The sequence below is a fragment of the Eretmochelys imbricata genome, chromosome 13 (assembly GCF_965152235.1).
Source record: "Eretmochelys imbricata isolate rEreImb1 chromosome 13, rEreImb1.hap1, whole genome shotgun sequence".
Lineage (NCBI taxonomy): Eukaryota > Metazoa > Chordata > Testudines > Cheloniidae > Eretmochelys > Eretmochelys imbricata.
In genome coordinates, this window is record NC_135584.1 from 2,016,799 (window position 1) to 2,034,269 (window position 17,471).

Here is a 17,471-nt window from a genome sequence, read left to right on the forward strand (position 1 = left end):
GTGATGACTTACACACACTCCACATGGGAACAGAGTTACAGTTAGTCAGTGTTTGTAACTGTGATCGCACCTATCTCAAGGTTTTTCCTTTTGTAGGCTACAGGATTCTCTCCCTTAAAATGGATTGATAGCCGCAAATTAAACCCAAGAGAAACTCTTCACTTATTTGCAGTAAAACCCCCTTTTCTGATAGCTGGTCCATGGGGAGTATAAAAATAATTCTGCTCATGTCACCCCCTCTTTAGATTTCAGTCCGAATTTTTTAAGATCAGAAAAGGACGATACATGGCACAGGAACCTGGAAATATTGAGGTAACTTGCAAACATTTAATGGAAAAAAGAGGGATTTTCCCCAGTCAGGTTTTGAACTAAGCTGGTTGGGCTTAGCGCTCTCTGAGATCTTGAAACGTAACTAACCTGGTTTTCCCCAGTATACACATATTTCTGCACACGCCATAGAGGAGCTGAGACTCTCAGCATCAGTAGCCAGCGGGGAGGAGCGGCAAGGGGCTCTACAGTTAATATACTGAGCAAGTCCATGCGATTCAGCACCTGTAGATCACGTGCCCTCTGATCTTTGATGCCTGCCAGGTGGCAGCAATATCCCGTCGTATTCTTTTGTTTACCAGATTTATTCCAGAGCTGTTTTTATCAACTAACACACATTTTTACCTCATGATTTAGTGAGGACACCACTGGGGTTATACCTATATGCCCTGAGACACCTGCTCCCTGAGACACAAAGATCCCTTTAAAGCTTTTTTTTACCACTTTGTCTAGTCAATATCAGCAGAATATTACACTTCTTTGTAGAAGGAGCTAATCAAGTAAGGGACAGCATTGTCTAATGGCTAAAAGGTGGGGCCATTCTCAACTCTTCCTTTGGCCCACTGCAGCACTGGGCAAGTCACTTACCCTCTACCTACCTAGAAAATGGAAACCCTTGCCTGTCTTACAGAGATGTTGTAACAGTCTACACAGCTCTTAGGAAGATATTAGTATTAAATACTTTAGACATATGATGAAGTTGAGACTTTTTCCTCGTGATTACACATCACACTAACTGTTGGGAGCAGAGGGGCGCCTCGCTACATACCCAGGACAACCCTGCCAATGACATGTAATGTTTCTAGAAGCTGCCAACCCTAACTTCTTTATGAAGCCCGCTGCATTCTGGTATTGAGAGCTCTGTGAAAGATTCCATCCTGGTTTTCTGCAGCTCTTCAACAAGGTGCATTTAACACATGGAATTACTCCAACTGGCAACATTTCAAGGCTCCATGTCTCATTCACGAAGAAAAACATGCAGTGCATTAAACTCCAAGCTAGCACATAAAATAAATGTTTCCTTTATTTGCAAGATCCAGCATTTTCTCAAATACGTTACCTGTTCAAAAATTGTTTCTAACATTTATAAAACCAGATGGCTAGAATGTCTATGACTCTTACAAGCTATAAATGATGCCCATATATTGTATGGACTCTAGCATCTGTTAAAAAAACAGAGTTAGGTTTTTCACATATCCTACACATTTTTCCCCTGTTACATGTCCATCTATTTCAAAGGACCAGATCAGCTTCTTTCAGTGAAGTTCAGTCTTTTGTGCGTGAAGACAGTTTACTTTGTTGATGGGTTTTCAGATTTAGCTTGTGAGAAATGGCAGCTGATAACCTTTTCCCTGACCTTGATTTTCTCCTAAAGTTTGCTTGAAATTGTTGCATCTCTACCAACATCTCAGGAACTGGAGGAGGAGTGACATTCTGCAGGTCAGCATACTGGATACAGTGATAGACCCTGGCCTGGACGAGACAAAAGAAGTCTTGTTTGGAAATTTTTAGAGGCTTTTTTTGCACTTTCAGGCCTTGTTCTGTAGCAGTCGTAGAAGGAAAACAGGCAGCAGTAGCACAAAAAAATGACTGTACTGTGCCCCCCCCCCAGCCCCCATCAGCCTCCTGTTCAACATCCAAAAATTGCCTGCCTTCCTTTAGAACCTCTGCTCCATCCTAAGTTCTACCTGCCTCTACCCAACTTCTGTTCTTTTCACATTCCTATCATTTGCCTCCTTTCTGCTCCTGTCCATCTTACCATTTGTGCAAGATCCCTCTCCTCTGCAGTGCCTATATCTGAAACTATCTTTCCATTGTCAAGGACTAAAGACATCTCCCTCAGATATTCAGGCCCTGATGGTGTAGCTTCCAGTGGAAAGACATTAACTTACCTGCTCTTTGTTGGTAACACAGGCCTTTACATCTGGGAGGAATTCAGATAAATGACGCCTCATTTTTTGCTTGTAGGAGGAGCCCAGGATCTCACTCTTCTGTGATAATTACAGTAAAAAGAAGGCAGTTTACTACATTTGTTTCCCTGTGCAAGATTCTCCCTCCAGCCCTCTGTACATTGTCCCTTTTAAACAGCATGTCAGACAACATCACTGGTTTCCTCACCAGCTTCCCCTTCTTTTCCCACTGGTGCCACTCGGCCTCAATTTGTTCATCCATATAACGGGTCAGTCGCTTCTCTTTCTGGATCATTTTTTTAAAGTTCAGATTAAAATCTAAGATTAGGTCTGATTTTCTTCGCAATAAATTCGTCAGCATGGAATGCTGCCTCCTCTCCTGGCTAAGCGCATGCATAATGCTTCGAGTATCTCTGGGCACAAAAGCATAAGGAGAGGATTAAACTTCCACAGCAAACTAATAGCCTTTCCCCTCTTCCCTAATGCAGCAGAATGGAGCCCACCCTACTCATTGAACTAGGAAATATTTAAAGCAGATGCTGCATTTGGACTACGCAAAATAATTAGGATAAAATAAGAGAGGACTTGAACTGGAGCTTCTCTGGGTTCAGGAAAAGTCAGCATCGTTTCTCATTCGCCCCTCCCTGCCCTCTTATCTAACATTTTCTCAGCTCTCTGCAATTCCTAGTTCGTGGTGGGACTCAGCACTTCTACTTCTAACACTGGCTGCTCTCCCGAGGCCCAGCTCTGCCCTCACTACTCTCAGTGGTTTCAACCAGAGCTGATGGGTGTATGTGAGGACAGGACTAGACCTATGGAATTTAGCGTCCAGTCAGACAAAGAACAAATCTTCTCAGAGCAGCCCTAGAAACAGAGACATATCGAATGCTTTCGATAAGGCTCCATACATTTTTCTTGTGAATGGAACCCTTTGGGAATGGAAAAATTGATTGAATTTATCTCAAGTCTAAATATTACAGACCCCAAAAAGTCCAAGGCTATATGTCTACACTGCAGACCTTACAGCAGCACAGCTGTACCTGTTGTAAGGTCTCCCATGTATGCTGATGGGCAAAAGCTCACCTGTCAGCATAATTAAACCACCCCCAACAAGCAGCGGTAGATATATTGGCAGGAGACGCTCCACACCGGCACTTTTGTCGGTGAAACTTGTGTCAGTCAGGGGTGTGGTTTTACTGACAAAAATGCTAGTGTAAATATAGTCCAAGAGAGACAGCCCTAAAAATCCAACTTGGAACCATGGAGAAAGAGATTGAATACCTGCTGAACAGAGATTTATAACAGATCATGGCAGCTACTGGGTTTACCCCCCACCCTGCTGACAAAAAATGAATGAGTTAATCAGTTCCTTTAACCATCCCTGTCCATTATTTCGAGTTCAGATACAGACTGCACCAGCATACTGAAACCAGACGTGACAAAGACAGAGGCTATCGTATTTACCCTCCACACAAGAAAGGCATTTGCTTAAATGTGACTCTTCAAAGACGCATTCCAGTTCACTTACTCCCAGTGCGGGAACTTGCCCTCATTGAGCACTTTCAGGGTTTGAGTGGAACCAACCCTTCGGATTTCCGATGGCACCTTGGCTGGCCTCAGATACTGCAGCCCAACGTTCCACAATGACTGCCCAAAGGTCCCTGCCATTTAAACCAGCAGAAAAGAAAGGTCAGAATGAGGGCTGAATGGATAACCCAGACACAGCAATTAACAACTGCCTACAAGCAAACCTCTCACTCTTGTTTGCCTTTGGAATGACTGGCAATTCTCCTATCTCTGGAGAAACAAAGGTTTTTGCAAGTGAAGCCGATGATAAACACAGGACTTTATGGTCATCACTATGCTACAGATCCCTAGAGCTGGGTGGAAATGTATTGACAAAACATTTTTTCTTCAGAATATGCCAATTCATCAGAACTGAAGCTTTCCATGGAAACTTATTGGCTGCGACTAAAATTTCATCAGGAAGATTTCTCCGATCCAGGATGGAATTTCTGGTCAACATTTCCTTCATTTCCCTCAACAAATTAGATTGTTTTTTAAAAATTGACAAATTGGATTGAAATCTTCTTTTTCTCTTTTAAAGTAAAATTTACAGAAAAGGGGGAAATCCTAGAAATGGGAGTTGTATGGCATCATTTTTCTTAACTGCAATACTGTATGCAACTGGTGTCATTTCCACAACATGGAGGCTCCCAGTCGAGCCTTTACTAAAGACCAACTTTATCGTCCTAAGGGCTGTCACATATTTATCTTTAATGTTTTAGTAAGAAATAGCACTATGCCTGGGATGGCTTCAGGCAGCAGCTGGGCATTGCTAGCTCACCTACAGAGGTTCGTTCTCTCTAAGGCACCTGGCATTGGCCGCTGTCAGAAGACATGACACTGGGCTAGATGGATCTTTGATCTGACCCAGTTTGGCTGTTCTTATGTGCAATGTTCTCCCTGAAGATTTTCAGCTGGGTCCTGAGCCATGAGACAATTTCCTTGTAGTTTTAGTTTCACAGTCTTTGGTGAGAGTTGGCTGACACTTTCCGTTCTGCAGCACTTTCCTCACCTTATAACCAAAACGGCATTGATGGGCTCAGAATATTTCTAAGGATGTAGTTTTTTGGTGGGGTCAGCTGTGGTCCAATTTAGACTGAGCTGAGAGCCAGCCATCTTACCCAAATAAAAATCCGTTAGAGTTAACAAATTGCACTTAAGTTAGGAAGCCAGTTTTATCTAACAAGACAGCAAAAGTGACACATCTATTTGTCTCTTCTGTCTCATAACCAAGGTGGATGTCTAGAAAACACCAGCTGGTATGAATGGCTTTAGCATTCCAAACCATTGTACCTATGTGCCTGCCTGAGAGCATCCAGAGTTTGACGTTGCAGTCATAGCTGGACGTGACAATTAGTCTGAGCTTTTCCACATACACAATGTGGGAGACGTTCTTCAGATGACCCCTCCAAGAGTTTAGAAGATCTGGGGGGATAAGGGTGGTACTCCAGCCATCCAGGACCTGCAGAACAGATGACATGAGAAATTAATTTGTGAAGATGCTCACTTGGGAGGTCAACAGCTTTGTTTAAACATGACACAAACCTTTATAACCGATAAATAATCTCCACACCTTATCTCAGCTATTTTTATGGCAGTTATCACCATGGTATTTAAATACCATGAGAACGTAATCTACCAAGAAACAAACTTTTATCCCTTCAGGTTTGTGGACAGCAATGATAATGGTATAAAGCTAGTACATAAGAACATAAGAATGGCCATACTGGGTCAGACCAAAGGTCCATCCAGCCCAGTATCCTGTCTACCGACAGTGGCCAATGCCAGGTGCCCCAGAGGGAGTGAACCTAACAGGTAATGATCTAGTGATTTCTCTCCTGCCATCCATCTCCACCCTCTGACAAACAGAGGCTGGGGAAACCATTCCTTACCCATGCTGGCTAATAGCCACTAATGGACTTAACCTCCATGAATTTATCCAGTTCTCTTTTAAACCCTGTTATAGTCCTAGCCTTCACAAGCTCCTCAGGCAAGGAGTTCCACAGGTTGACTGTGCGCTGAGTGAAGAAGAACTTCCTTTTATTTGTTTTAAACTTGGTGCCCATTAATTTCATTTGGTGGCCCCTAGTTCTTATATTATGGGAACAAGTAAATAACTTTTTCTTTTTCACTTTCTCCACACCACTCATGATTTTATAGACCTCGATCATATCCCCACTTAATCTCCTCTTTTCCAAGCTGAAAAGTCCTAGCCTCTTTAATCTCTCCTCATATGAGACCCGTTCCAAACCCCTAATCATTTTAGTTGCCCTTTTCTGAACCTTTGCTAATGCCAGTATATCTTTTTTGAGATGCGGTGACCACATCTGTACGCAGTATTCAAGATGTGGGCATACCATGGATTTATATAAGGGCAATAAGATATTCTCAGTCTTATTCTCTGTCCCTTTTTTAATGATTGCTAACATCCCATTTGCTTTTTTGACTGCCGCTGCACACTGCGTGGACATCTTCAGAGAACTATCCACGATTACTCCAAGATCTTTCTCCTGATTAGCTGTAACTAAATTAGCCCCCATCATATTGTATGTATGGTTGGGGTTATTTTTTCCTATGTGCATTACTTTACATTTATCCACATTAAATTTCATTTGCCATTTTGTTGCCCAATTACTTAGTTTTGTGAGATTTTTTTGAAGTTCTTCACAGCCTACTTTGGTCTTAACTATCTTGAGCAGTTTAGTATCATCTGCAAACTTTGCCACCTCTCTGTTTACCTCTTTCTATAGGGTTCTATAGTTCTGACACCTTTTTGACCATAATCTTGATAGCAGTATGCATCAGCTGGCCAGGTTTTCCTTTTGTATCCCAGTTCCACTGGGAATCTCCTAATGGGTTGTATCCAGTACAATACTAGGGAGTCTACAAAGTCAGGATCCTCTTGGCCCATATTTCTCAATTCAAAGAAGGCAAGTACATTTGTTTTTCCCCTCTTGCTATGAAATCACATCTCGCTGAGCCAGGAAGGGCTGAAGAACCTCCTCCCTTCCTCACTGAGGTGGTGTCAATTTAGTGCAGGTCACCTCCAAGGGTGAGGAGAAAGGTATGTTTTCCTAATGTCACTCCAAAAAGAGAAATAATCCTGGTATTTATTTTGAAAATAATGTCATGCATCAGGACATCTAGTGATACCTTCCCAAAAGCAATGAGACCAATCCACATAGCTTAGTTAATCTACCAAATATTTCAAGAGGTGGTCACTGTGACGCTGGCAGGCCAAGAGCCAGCTCACACCAAGGCCCCTAGGCCTCACAGTACGATGACAAATGCACGGCTGGAAGCCAGTCTGACTCACCTGTGTGTTAGTATTGTTAAAACAGGTATCAGATTTAGAAAAATGGGTTTAGAATTTATGAAATGCTTGTGAGTTGCTGCCTGCATTAATCTCACTTCTAATGTCTGTATCCCGGGTTATAAGATAGCATTTAAGTGTTTACTCTGAAAGTGTAAACCTCACAGTCAGAAGAGAAGCATTACCAAGTGTGAAATACTAGTTTTCCACAAGGGGTGTCATCTCCTGCCCAGCAAAAGAAGAACCACAGACGTCAGACACGCCATTGTGGAAAATCCGGGGACAGAAGACTTTGCTAATTGCTCCCCTCGCACTCACAAAGAGGAGACATGCACAAGCACTCGTCCCACCAGCTTGAACTCTGGGAGTGAAGGCAATAAAAATCCACCATGAAGAAACTGATATCTCTATGCTGCTTGAACAATGAGGGGCAAAGATTTCTAAGCAAAAGCAAGGGATCCCCAGCTGTTTGCCCTGGGTTAACCCTAAAGGGCTTATAGAGCTTGCATATTACAACAGCTTCTATTACCTTTTGGAACTTAAGACTAACTCATTCGTATGTGTTTATCTGCTTTAACTTTGTAAAGAACTCATTTCTTTTTCTTAGTTAATAAATCTTTAGTTAATTTATTATAGGATTGGCTACAAGCATTGCCTTTGGTGTAGGATCTAAGGTGTAGCTGATCTGGGGTAAGTGATTGGTCCTTTGGGACTGGGAAGTTGTAATTTTTGGTGTAAGGGAGCATCTATCACACAAAGGCAAGTTTACTGGGTGGCAAGATAGATAGGAGTACCCAAGGGGACTGTCTGTGACTCCATGTTAAGCCTGTTATAAGTGCTTGAGGAGTTCACACTTGATCCTTTGTTGGTGAAATCTAAGTATAGAACTCTCAACCAGTTTGGGATTTGTGCCCTGCTGCTACGCAGTCTGACCTGAGGCTGGTATTCATGCTTGAGTGCCACTCCAGACAGCTTGACAGTCAGACTTCCAATAAGCTTCTAAAAATGCGTGGGCAATATTTGTGGATATAGGGTGGGATTTTCGAAAGCATCTACATGATTTAGGAGCACAAGTCCCATTTATCATGCAGAGACATCTTAGAGGCCTGCAGAAAATTCAGTTCACTACAGAAAACTCTTGAAATGCCAACCCCACCCTGAATGTGATGAGAAGAGTTTAAGGAAACAAGGCTATGCTACTGCTAATTAATATAATGTATAAACTCTTTACAGCACAGATTCTGAAATGCACTACCTCGTTAGTTTCCACAGATGGATTTTTTCCGGCAGGAACTCTGCAATATTTTGGGATTACGTCACGAAACACGTTCTCATTTCTATGAGATGTTTCTGTCTTTCCTGCCCTGGAAACTTTCTTTACCTCTTTTGATTTGCAATAATTCTCGATATCCCAGATCTAAGGAGAGACTTTGTTAGTAACTTTTTAATTTTCATTTACAGAAACACCATGTTGCACATTCCCCTGAAACTGGCTAGGAAGTGACCAGTCACAATGCTCCCATTCACCATAATATGAGTGATGCATATAACTCACCCCCCCGTTTTCATTCTTGTGACATCTCTAGGGACAAAAGATAGTCCCATTTGCTCTGCAGCTTTGTTCATTCATTCACTGGGTTTTAAATTAAGGTCTCAAGTTTTCACACAGCTCATTACTTTCCCAGCCTTTCAAATGGAACAAGCTGTTTGGTCTGTTTTGAACAGCAGACAAGTTACAAATCCTATGACTTTATTCCTTATCTTCAGAGTCAGACTCTCAAAGAGGCTGTTTCTCAGATATCATAAAACAATCACCTTAATATAGCCTAGGGAATCTCCAGTCAACAAGATGAAGTCCTCTGGATCCGTGGACATGGTACCGACTACTGCATTTACATCATCACCATGTACTGCCCGAAATTTGCCCAACATCCCCCCTTCACTACTGACTGACCAGGCATAGATGTAGCCACCTGCAGAGCTGGTTAGCAGAATGGCTGTGTCAGGGGACTGCTCACGTGTCTCCAGGAAAAGTATCTGCAAAAGAGAAAGCCATAGCAACACGTTCCCTGTCCACTCTCACATCCACTCTGATTGCTGGGTAGGTCAAAGAGAAATGTAAATGTCTAACCTTTTCCACAGCAGCTGGGAGGCCCTTCAACTCTTCCTGCCAATTTGGATAGTTTTGCTTTTGGTTGCTGGTTTCAGCAGTATCTTGGTCTTTGGGAGAATCACTGTCTCTGTCAGTATTTTCCCCTCCTGGAGGCTTTGCCTACAGAATCAAAAACACCACCACATACCTATAGCCAGGCCTTTCACCGGAGGCTGATTAGGTTCTGCTCTTCTTGACAGCAGTCTCTGCAGGGTGGTAAGACATGACAGTGATTTTTTGAGGGGCCAATATTTCTTTCAACCTTAACTACAAGAAGTTCTCGTTATAAGGCCAAGTCATGAGACCCCCTTACAGAGGTGAGTAAGGGCCAAAAGAAGCAGAGAGCTGTGTAAGAACCATGCAGTGGCAGCAGGGGGTGGGTGGGGAGTGAAAAGAAGCAAGAGTACCAGGAAACCACCTTGAATTTTTACCATTTGCTGTTTATGGTGTGGTTCACTGTGTAAAAGACAACAATGCTTACACTGTGACATGTCTTCACCCCAGCTTGGAACAAGCCAGAGCTTGTTGTGGGTTTAGCCTAAATCACAAGAGCCTTCACAGAACCATACCTGCTGTGCTTTAGCTTGATCCCGTTGCTTTTCTCTGGACTGTCTTATAACAGATGGAGCAGGAGCCAAATTTCTGCCTTGGTCAAAAAAGGAAACCGAAGGCTTCCCAGTCGCTGAAAGCCTCGTTGAGGCGCTAGTCCTCGAGCCTGCCCAACTCTTTTTCCCAGATTCAGCATAACCGCTCAGCTTTATGGATACTGGTGGTTTCTTTGGGATGTTTCCTCTGCTGGGATCTTCCTTACTCTCAGTAAACACCTAAGCAATGGGAACAAAAATTGCATTCAGGGTGAAACTGTCCCTAGAGACTTTTCCCATCTTCCTTCCTCAAACTGCTACATCCCATCCCATCTGCTGGGCTGCATGACTGAAGCAGCAATGGGTTCTTCACTTGCAAAGCAGACCCAGCCATTCTGGCCAGCAACATCACTTTTCTGCTGCAGTAGCTTAAGGAGAAGTAGAATCCCTGTTTCTATTGAGAAGTAGCTGCCAGTGGGACTAAATTAGGGTCTGATCTTTCTCCCATTCATAACTTCTGTGACTTCAGTGAGAGAAGGATGAGCCTTTAACATGTGGAACAAATACCAATGCAATATATTTTCAATACAAGATCTGAGGGTTCATAGTGGTCAAAGCTTCCCACAATCCAGCCTTGTAAAGCATTGGAACAAAAGGAGGGGGGAGAAAAATTGTTGTTCTTAACCTCTGAGGATAGGACAAGAAGCAATGGGCTTAAATTGCAGCAAGGGTGGTTTAGGTTGGACATCAGGAAAATCTTCCTACCTGTCAGGGTGGTTAAGCACTGGAATAAATTGCCCAGGGAGGTTGTGGAATCTCCATCATTGGGGATTTTTAAGAGCAGGCTGGACAAGCACCTGTCAGGGATGGTCTAGATAATACTTAGTCCTGCCATGAGTGCAGGGGACTGGACTAGATGACCTCTCCAGGTCCCTTCCAGTCCTATGAAAACATGATGCATCTTACAAAGCACACCACAGATCTATGCTGTCCCACAGTGTGTAGATGCTAGCTCTGTTCTGTAAGAGCTAAACCAGAATTCTGGGCACTGACATGCGGATGAAACATCAAGTGACTCTTCATGCTCCACAATTTCAATCTGTTCCAGTGATAGGACAGCTGCTGTTTCAGCTGAGATGAGCGTGCTCTGATGTGGACAAGCACAGACTTGTTCTGTGCCTCAACCAACTAGAGACCAAGAGACTGATTAAAAACCACAATTGACTGTACTTTAACTATCTTGTTTCCGATTGGCTGGGGTATTATTAATATTCATAATTTTATTTGGATAACTTCTCTATCACTCCCAACTTAGTGTGTAGAGGACACCCGTCCAATAGCACAAAACAACTGTAAAATTCATCAGATCTCCAGGTCCCCATTCAGGAAATGGAAGAGCGGGGACATTATAAATCAGGATTGCAGAACGTTCGTAGAACTAAAGGCACACAGCCTGGCTCCAGCTATCATCCGTACCTAATTTTGATGAGCAACAAATTAAACTTTTTTTTAAATAAAATAATATAATATATTTTCTAACTGTAAATCATAACAGCACAAGAACGGCCATACTGGGTCAGACCAATGGTCCTTCTAGCCCACTATCCTGTCTTCCAACAGTGGGCAATGCCGGGTGCTTCAGAGGGAATGAACAGAACAGGGCAATTTATCTAGTGATCCATCCCCTGTCCTCCAGGCCCAGCTTCTGGTAGTCAGAGGATTAGAGACACCCAGATCATGGGGCTGTGTCCCTGACCATCTTGGTAAATAGCCATTGATGGACCTATCCTCCATGAACTTATCCATGAACAGACTGGCTGAGACCTTGGGATTTTTTTGCCTTCCTCTGCAACTTGGGCCATGGGTCACTTGCAGATTTAAACTAGTGTAAATGGTGGGTCCTCTGTAACTTGAAGTCTTTAAATCATGATTTGAGGACTTCAGTACCTCAGCCAGAAGCTATGGCTCTATTTCAGGAGTGGGTGGGTGAGGCCCGCAATGCACAGGTCAGACTAGATGATCATGATCCTTCTGGCTTTAAAGTCTATAATGCTTTTTGAACCCAGTTATACTTTTGGCCTTCACAACATCCTGTTAATGACTTCCACAGGTTATATGAAGAAGCACTTCCTTTTGTTTGTTTTAAACCTGCTGCCTATTAATTTCATTGGGTGACCCCTAGTTCTTCTGTTATGTAAAGGAGTAAATAACACTTCCTTATTGACTCTCTCCACACCATTCATGATTTTATAGACCTCTCTCATATCCCTGCTTAGTTGCATCTTTTCCAAACTGAACAGTTCCAGTCTTTTTAATCATCTCTCACTTGGAAGCATTTTTGTTACCTCCTTTGTACTTCTTCTAATATATCTTTTTTGAGATGAGGCAACTAGAACTGCATGGACTATTTAAGGTGTGGATGTACCATGGATTTATAATAGTGGCATTATGATACTTTCTGTCTTACTATCTACCCCTTTCCTAATGGTTCCGAACATTGTTCACTTCTTGGACTGCAGCTGCACATTGAGCAGATCATTTGAGAGAACTATCCACAATGACACCAAGGTCTTGAGTGGTAACAACTAATTTAGATCCCACCATTTTGTATGTAGCGACAGAGGAATCCTATTAGCTGACCCTGTTATAATGTAGTGCACGCATCCCCTCAATTTAACAGTAATTGGAAGGCATCTTTAACATACTGCAGCATTGAATTGTGTAGGAAACAGAGCTGGGCAGCTGTTCTTGAACTTACCCTGTTTGGCGTAAGGGTCAAAGGACTCTGGGATGCGTTAAACCTGCAGACTGCCTGTCCCGAGTCTGTACTCCAGATCACTACATCTCCATCGCAGGAGGCAGTAGCCAAGAGTTGACTGTTGTATTTGGCTATAGATAAGATGTCCTCTGAGTGGTAGGATTTCCAGTGTTTGTATTCAATTACCTCATTTTCTTTCACATCTCTGGTAAGCAAGATCAAACAGTCATCCAGGAAGAACAGTGTATTTAATAAAAAGAAAAGGAGTACTAGTGGCACCTTAGAGACTAAACAATTTATTTAAGCTTTCGTACATCCGATGAAGTGAGCTTTAGCTCACGAAAGCTTAAATAAATTGGTTAGTCTCTAAGGTGCCACAAGTCCTCCTTTTCTTTTTGCGAATACAGACTAACATGGCGGCTACTCTGAAACCAGTGTATTTAATGAAGTTAGAAGGAAGTGGACTGTAAAGTACAACAAATCCCTCTCCAGACCATAATCTACTTCACCTTTTAGGCATTGGTATGTTTAAGGAAACATTTGGTACACAGCAGGGTTAGAGAAAACGAGCCAGCAATGGGAACCAAGGAAATACATTTTTACATTGGATCGTGTAACCCCTGCCCACTTCCTACTTACAGGTACCATGTAACTCTTTTACTCCACCCAGTCACATATATCTTCAGATTGATATACAGAATTCCACTGATCTACAGGAAAGACACAGACACAATGCTAAGTTATAACTAATAATTGCCTGGAAAACATCTGCTCACATATGCAAAATCCACACTTCCCCCATTTGTGCAAAATTTGCACAAATCAGATAATTGTGCACCAAATTACCCATCACTGTTGTCACACTTGGTCAAACTGCATGTAGGAAGGCAGGTTTTATGTGCACAATGGATGCCTCTGCAACATTTGCAGGGTTTTTACAGACAGTTTGATAGTCTGGCCCTAAAAGGGCCCCTTTTCCAAGTAAAATTGTTACTGGTATTTCAGACTGTCAGTCTTCTCCCACTTACTTATCCTAGGAGAAAAAACACTATGGTAGCACCACCCTCTGCTCCCTGGCAAGCTGAATCGAGGATAATGAAATGGTGTTTCTACTCCAGGCTGGAGCAGAGGAGAGATGGACGTGACAAGCGCTGATAAAACACATCTCTCTCCTTTCATGCGGTGCTGACCTCCGTTTTATCCAAGTGAGGCATCTCAAGCAGACAGGCCCCATTGTTGAAGTTCCAGAATTTGATTGTCCCATCTTTCAAAGCAGTGATGAGGCGTCTCTCCGGCCCATCAAAAGCCATTGCTGTTATTTCGGTGTGCTTGCCCTCCGAGGTCATAAACTGCATCATCTTTTGCCCAGTCATGATATCCCAGACTCTGACCATCCCACGATGGCAACCACTCACCACCTGCACAGACCACCATGAAGAAGTACATATTGTCAATCTATCAAGTTCTCGGCATTTCAAGGTCATAAGACATAAAGGAGGGGAGCAGATCAGTGCATTAGACATTGATATGTCATTACGGCAGTTTATTAGTGACCACAGATATTAAGGCAGTTTATAATCCTGGCACTCACCTGTTTGAAGTTCCTGTTATACAGGGCTGTACATAGCGGCTGGTCATGGGACGTGACTTCTGAGTTAATGGTTTCCATGAATTCTAAATCTCCATAGAAAATTCCAATCTGGATTGAAATAGATTTAAAAAACCATAAACTGCAGAAACAAACATTTCTGCAAAAAGAACCATCAGGATTTGAATAAAAGATGAATTATATGAATCAGAGCTGCCACCTCTAGGCAGTGAATGGAACATAGACTAAAGGTATCTACATGCTTCAAGAACAGGGAAACCATCAGCAAAGATAGCCCCCCAATATTACTATACCTCCCAAAGAAAAATAAACCAGGACCTCAAGAACATCTGCACTGCTGCGTTACTGATACCAAAGTGCCACTTTCGTCCATTGAAATACCCAGACTATAATGTTTTTTCAGGATGGCCATCCTCCTGCAGATACACTGGAAGGAACGTTCGGTTACATCCAGCTATTCCTTCTTTTAGGGGGGGATATCTGGAACTGATGTCAGAGCATCAGTTGGCCTGCAGAGCCCTGCGTGGATACAAAATTTGTAACCATGTCTGATCCGCAATCCTCAAAGATGGTCCACATATACCCAGGGATATACGCAGATCTGCAGGGCTCCAGATATAGAATTTGGATCCGCGTCCATCCCCAGACACGGTCAGTGAATATCTGCATCTCTATTCCAAACCGCCTACTGAATAAAAATCCAGCATTTACTAATACCGCCACCATGTATCACTGACAACATTTAGCACTTTATGTCATCAAAGCACTATAAAAACACTTATGGGCAGGACCTTGCAAAGTGCTGTGCTCATGCAGTTCCCATTGACTTCAATAGGAACTAATGGCACCCTGTGGAAAGCACTCAGGACTCTGCAGGATCAGACCCCAACAGAGGGCCAAACCCTGCTCCCCTGACGAACGTGAGCAGTCCCACTGATGCTCTGTTCACTTGAGCAAGATGAGAATTTCAGTCAAAATCTTGTTTACAATATCCCTGTGAGGTAGCTAGAGAGTATCACTGTCCCAGTTTTGCAGTACAGAGAATGAAGTTAGTTGACCTCCACTTGGCCACAAAACATGCCAGTTGCAGAAACGAAACTAAAAAGTACATGCTCCTGAGTCTGTCTCCACTAGGGCATGCTGTGTCTCAGTGGGTGGGCATTCACCTCAGGCACAAGGCCCCATGCCGGACTGGTTGGGATTTTTTGATGGTTTTTCAACAGAAATGTCAACTTGGTGAAACACAACCTGCTGATGAAATGGGGTCTGCTTCAGCAAGTTTCCCCACTCAACAAAATGTAGAGAAAAAAAAACTTTGAAAAATAGTTGGAACATTTCATTTTAACATTTTCAAAAAGAAAAATACTGGTTCTGCGGTTCAAAACAACTTCTCATTTTGAAACTTAAGAGAGACAGACTGAAAAAGTTTTAAAAAAAAGAAAAAAAGGGCCAAAATCAGACATCTCAAAATTATCAAAACAAAAAACATTTCAATTGACCCCAACCAAGAGCTTACACAACGTCTGTTCGAGCCGGGAGGCGTGATTCCTTGCTGGTGTACAAAAACCTGCCCTGGTTCTGCTCCAAAGCCAGGACAGCACAGACAGCAACTCCGGTTCCCTGGGTTTGTACTTGAGCCGCTAGTCCCCACAACACCTCCAACCACACCGCTATGTTTGGGTGCTCGCTTGAGCAGAACTAGCAGACCTCCCGGCTCAAACAGGGATGTGCTTTCCGGTTTTTTTCATTTGTGAACAGTCAAGATTTCAGTCTTCCATTCCCATGCTGATGGTAACATTTTCAAACTCTCAAAACCATTTGCAGGTTGGGAAAGACATTTCCTACCCAGCCCCGGTCCCATGTAAGCCCTAAAGATTTAAACGGTGCATAAGCCTTGAGTTGGCCCTTTGCACAAGAGTGAATTTAAATCAACAATACTAAGTCTTTGAACTTCAGTCAAAAATTAATCCCTCACTGATGTCTGCGAGAAAGATGAGCAAAGAAAGGAGAAAAAATATGTTTTTCCCTTTTGTGAAAGAAAAGGGTACATTATGTCTTCTGTTAAATGGTAAAATAACTAACTCACCTTGAAGGTGGTGCAGATAAGCATATTGTTTAACTCGCTGTAATAGGCATCAACAATCGGGCAATTTCCTAACGAGATAGTCCTGCCAGGAATGGACTGGAGACAAAAGTGATCAAGCAAATCCCAAACACGGATATTCTGAAGGATGCAGGAAAGAAACCAGAAGTCAAAGGGATTAAGGCATTTGTGAAGCACATTAGAGAGTTCATGCTGTTTGGCAGTTCAACCCAGAGGAAATACACTTTTCCCATACGTTCAGGCCAATATCCAAACATATGCACAATCCCAATGTAAGGTTTCGTTCACTGCAATAGCCCAGGAATGGAGGCAAAGGACCTACCAGATAGACACCGCCTTCCCCAAGGAAACCAAATATCAACATTCTCCAGGAAATATTTGTTTTGCTTGCAGAATTCCAGAGAAGGTAGCATTAAAGTATGAAGCTGCACTAGCTTTAAATTACAATATAAGCTATATGAATGGAATGCTTAGGGGGGTTGGTTCAAACCCACAACCTACAAGGAGATTCAAAGCTAAAGCTAAAATCTTAATATTTTAGCCTTTTCTACTGCCCTTGTTCTTCCTCCCACCAATGTTAGTGAGCTGAGCACAACAGACAAGGATACAATAACAAAGGCTCTTTGTACCCGACATCTGCTCAAGATGGAGCTACAAACAAACAAAGGTGGAATGGCATCACTGAAGATGGCCAGGGACTGAGCAGTGTTACTGATTCGCTCTGGGTTTTGATGGGGTTAAGACAAACAGGGCCAGAGGAAGGCAAGGAGGAGCAAACTGCATTTTCATGTTTTGGGAGCCCCTAACTAAACAGATGTGGGAGCTTCCCAGGCTCCTGGCAGCTATAATATTTGACTAACTGATTCTGGTGCCCCTCAGTACCCTGCTCCTGGTCCACAGAGGATGCAAAGATGTAGTTTTCTATTCAGCCAAGCTAGTTTCACCAACGTTTAACCTCTTTTTGAAGAGCACGCACTAATTACACCAAAGGCTCCTCTCTCCTGCTCCCACGTCTAGCACTAAAGAATCTCTCTCAAACCTAATACAAATCCAGCTGGTCATTCAGGCACAGCTCCTGCACACATCATACCCACAGAAGTGTCATCTAGTAAGTTCTACTGATATTTAGAGGACGATGCTTTCCCATT

At 42.9% G+C, this 17,471-nt stretch overlaps 1 protein-coding gene across 1 annotated transcript in view; it reads right to left on the minus strand.

Annotated features, from left to right (window-relative positions):
* Positions 1-1,456: 1,456 nt before the first annotated feature.
* The window catches only part of EFCAB8 (EF-hand calcium binding domain 8), a 37,985-nt gene continuing 21,970 nt past the window's right edge, over positions 1,457-17,471 (minus strand). Inside the window, exons 14-27 of the mRNA XM_077832345.1 lie at positions 16,306-16,443; positions 14,202-14,309; positions 13,801-14,028; positions 13,250-13,320; positions 12,611-12,815; positions 9,838-10,092; positions 9,248-9,388; positions 8,932-9,153; positions 8,372-8,533; positions 5,097-5,265; positions 3,766-3,898; positions 2,446-2,650; positions 2,220-2,318; positions 1,457-1,800 (exon numbers count right to left, since the gene is read on the minus strand). Coding sequence (XP_077688471.1) covers positions 1,594-1,800; positions 2,220-2,318; positions 2,446-2,650; positions 3,766-3,898; positions 5,097-5,265; positions 8,372-8,533; positions 8,932-9,153; positions 9,248-9,388; positions 9,838-10,092; positions 12,611-12,815; positions 13,250-13,320; positions 13,801-14,028; positions 14,202-14,309; positions 16,306-16,443 — 2,343 coding nt within the window. The 3' untranslated portion in view covers positions 1,457-1,593. The remainder of the gene's footprint in view (positions 1,801-2,219; positions 2,319-2,445; positions 2,651-3,765; positions 3,899-5,096; positions 5,266-8,371; positions 8,534-8,931; positions 9,154-9,247; positions 9,389-9,837; positions 10,093-12,610; positions 12,816-13,249; positions 13,321-13,800; positions 14,029-14,201; positions 14,310-16,305; positions 16,444-17,471) is intronic.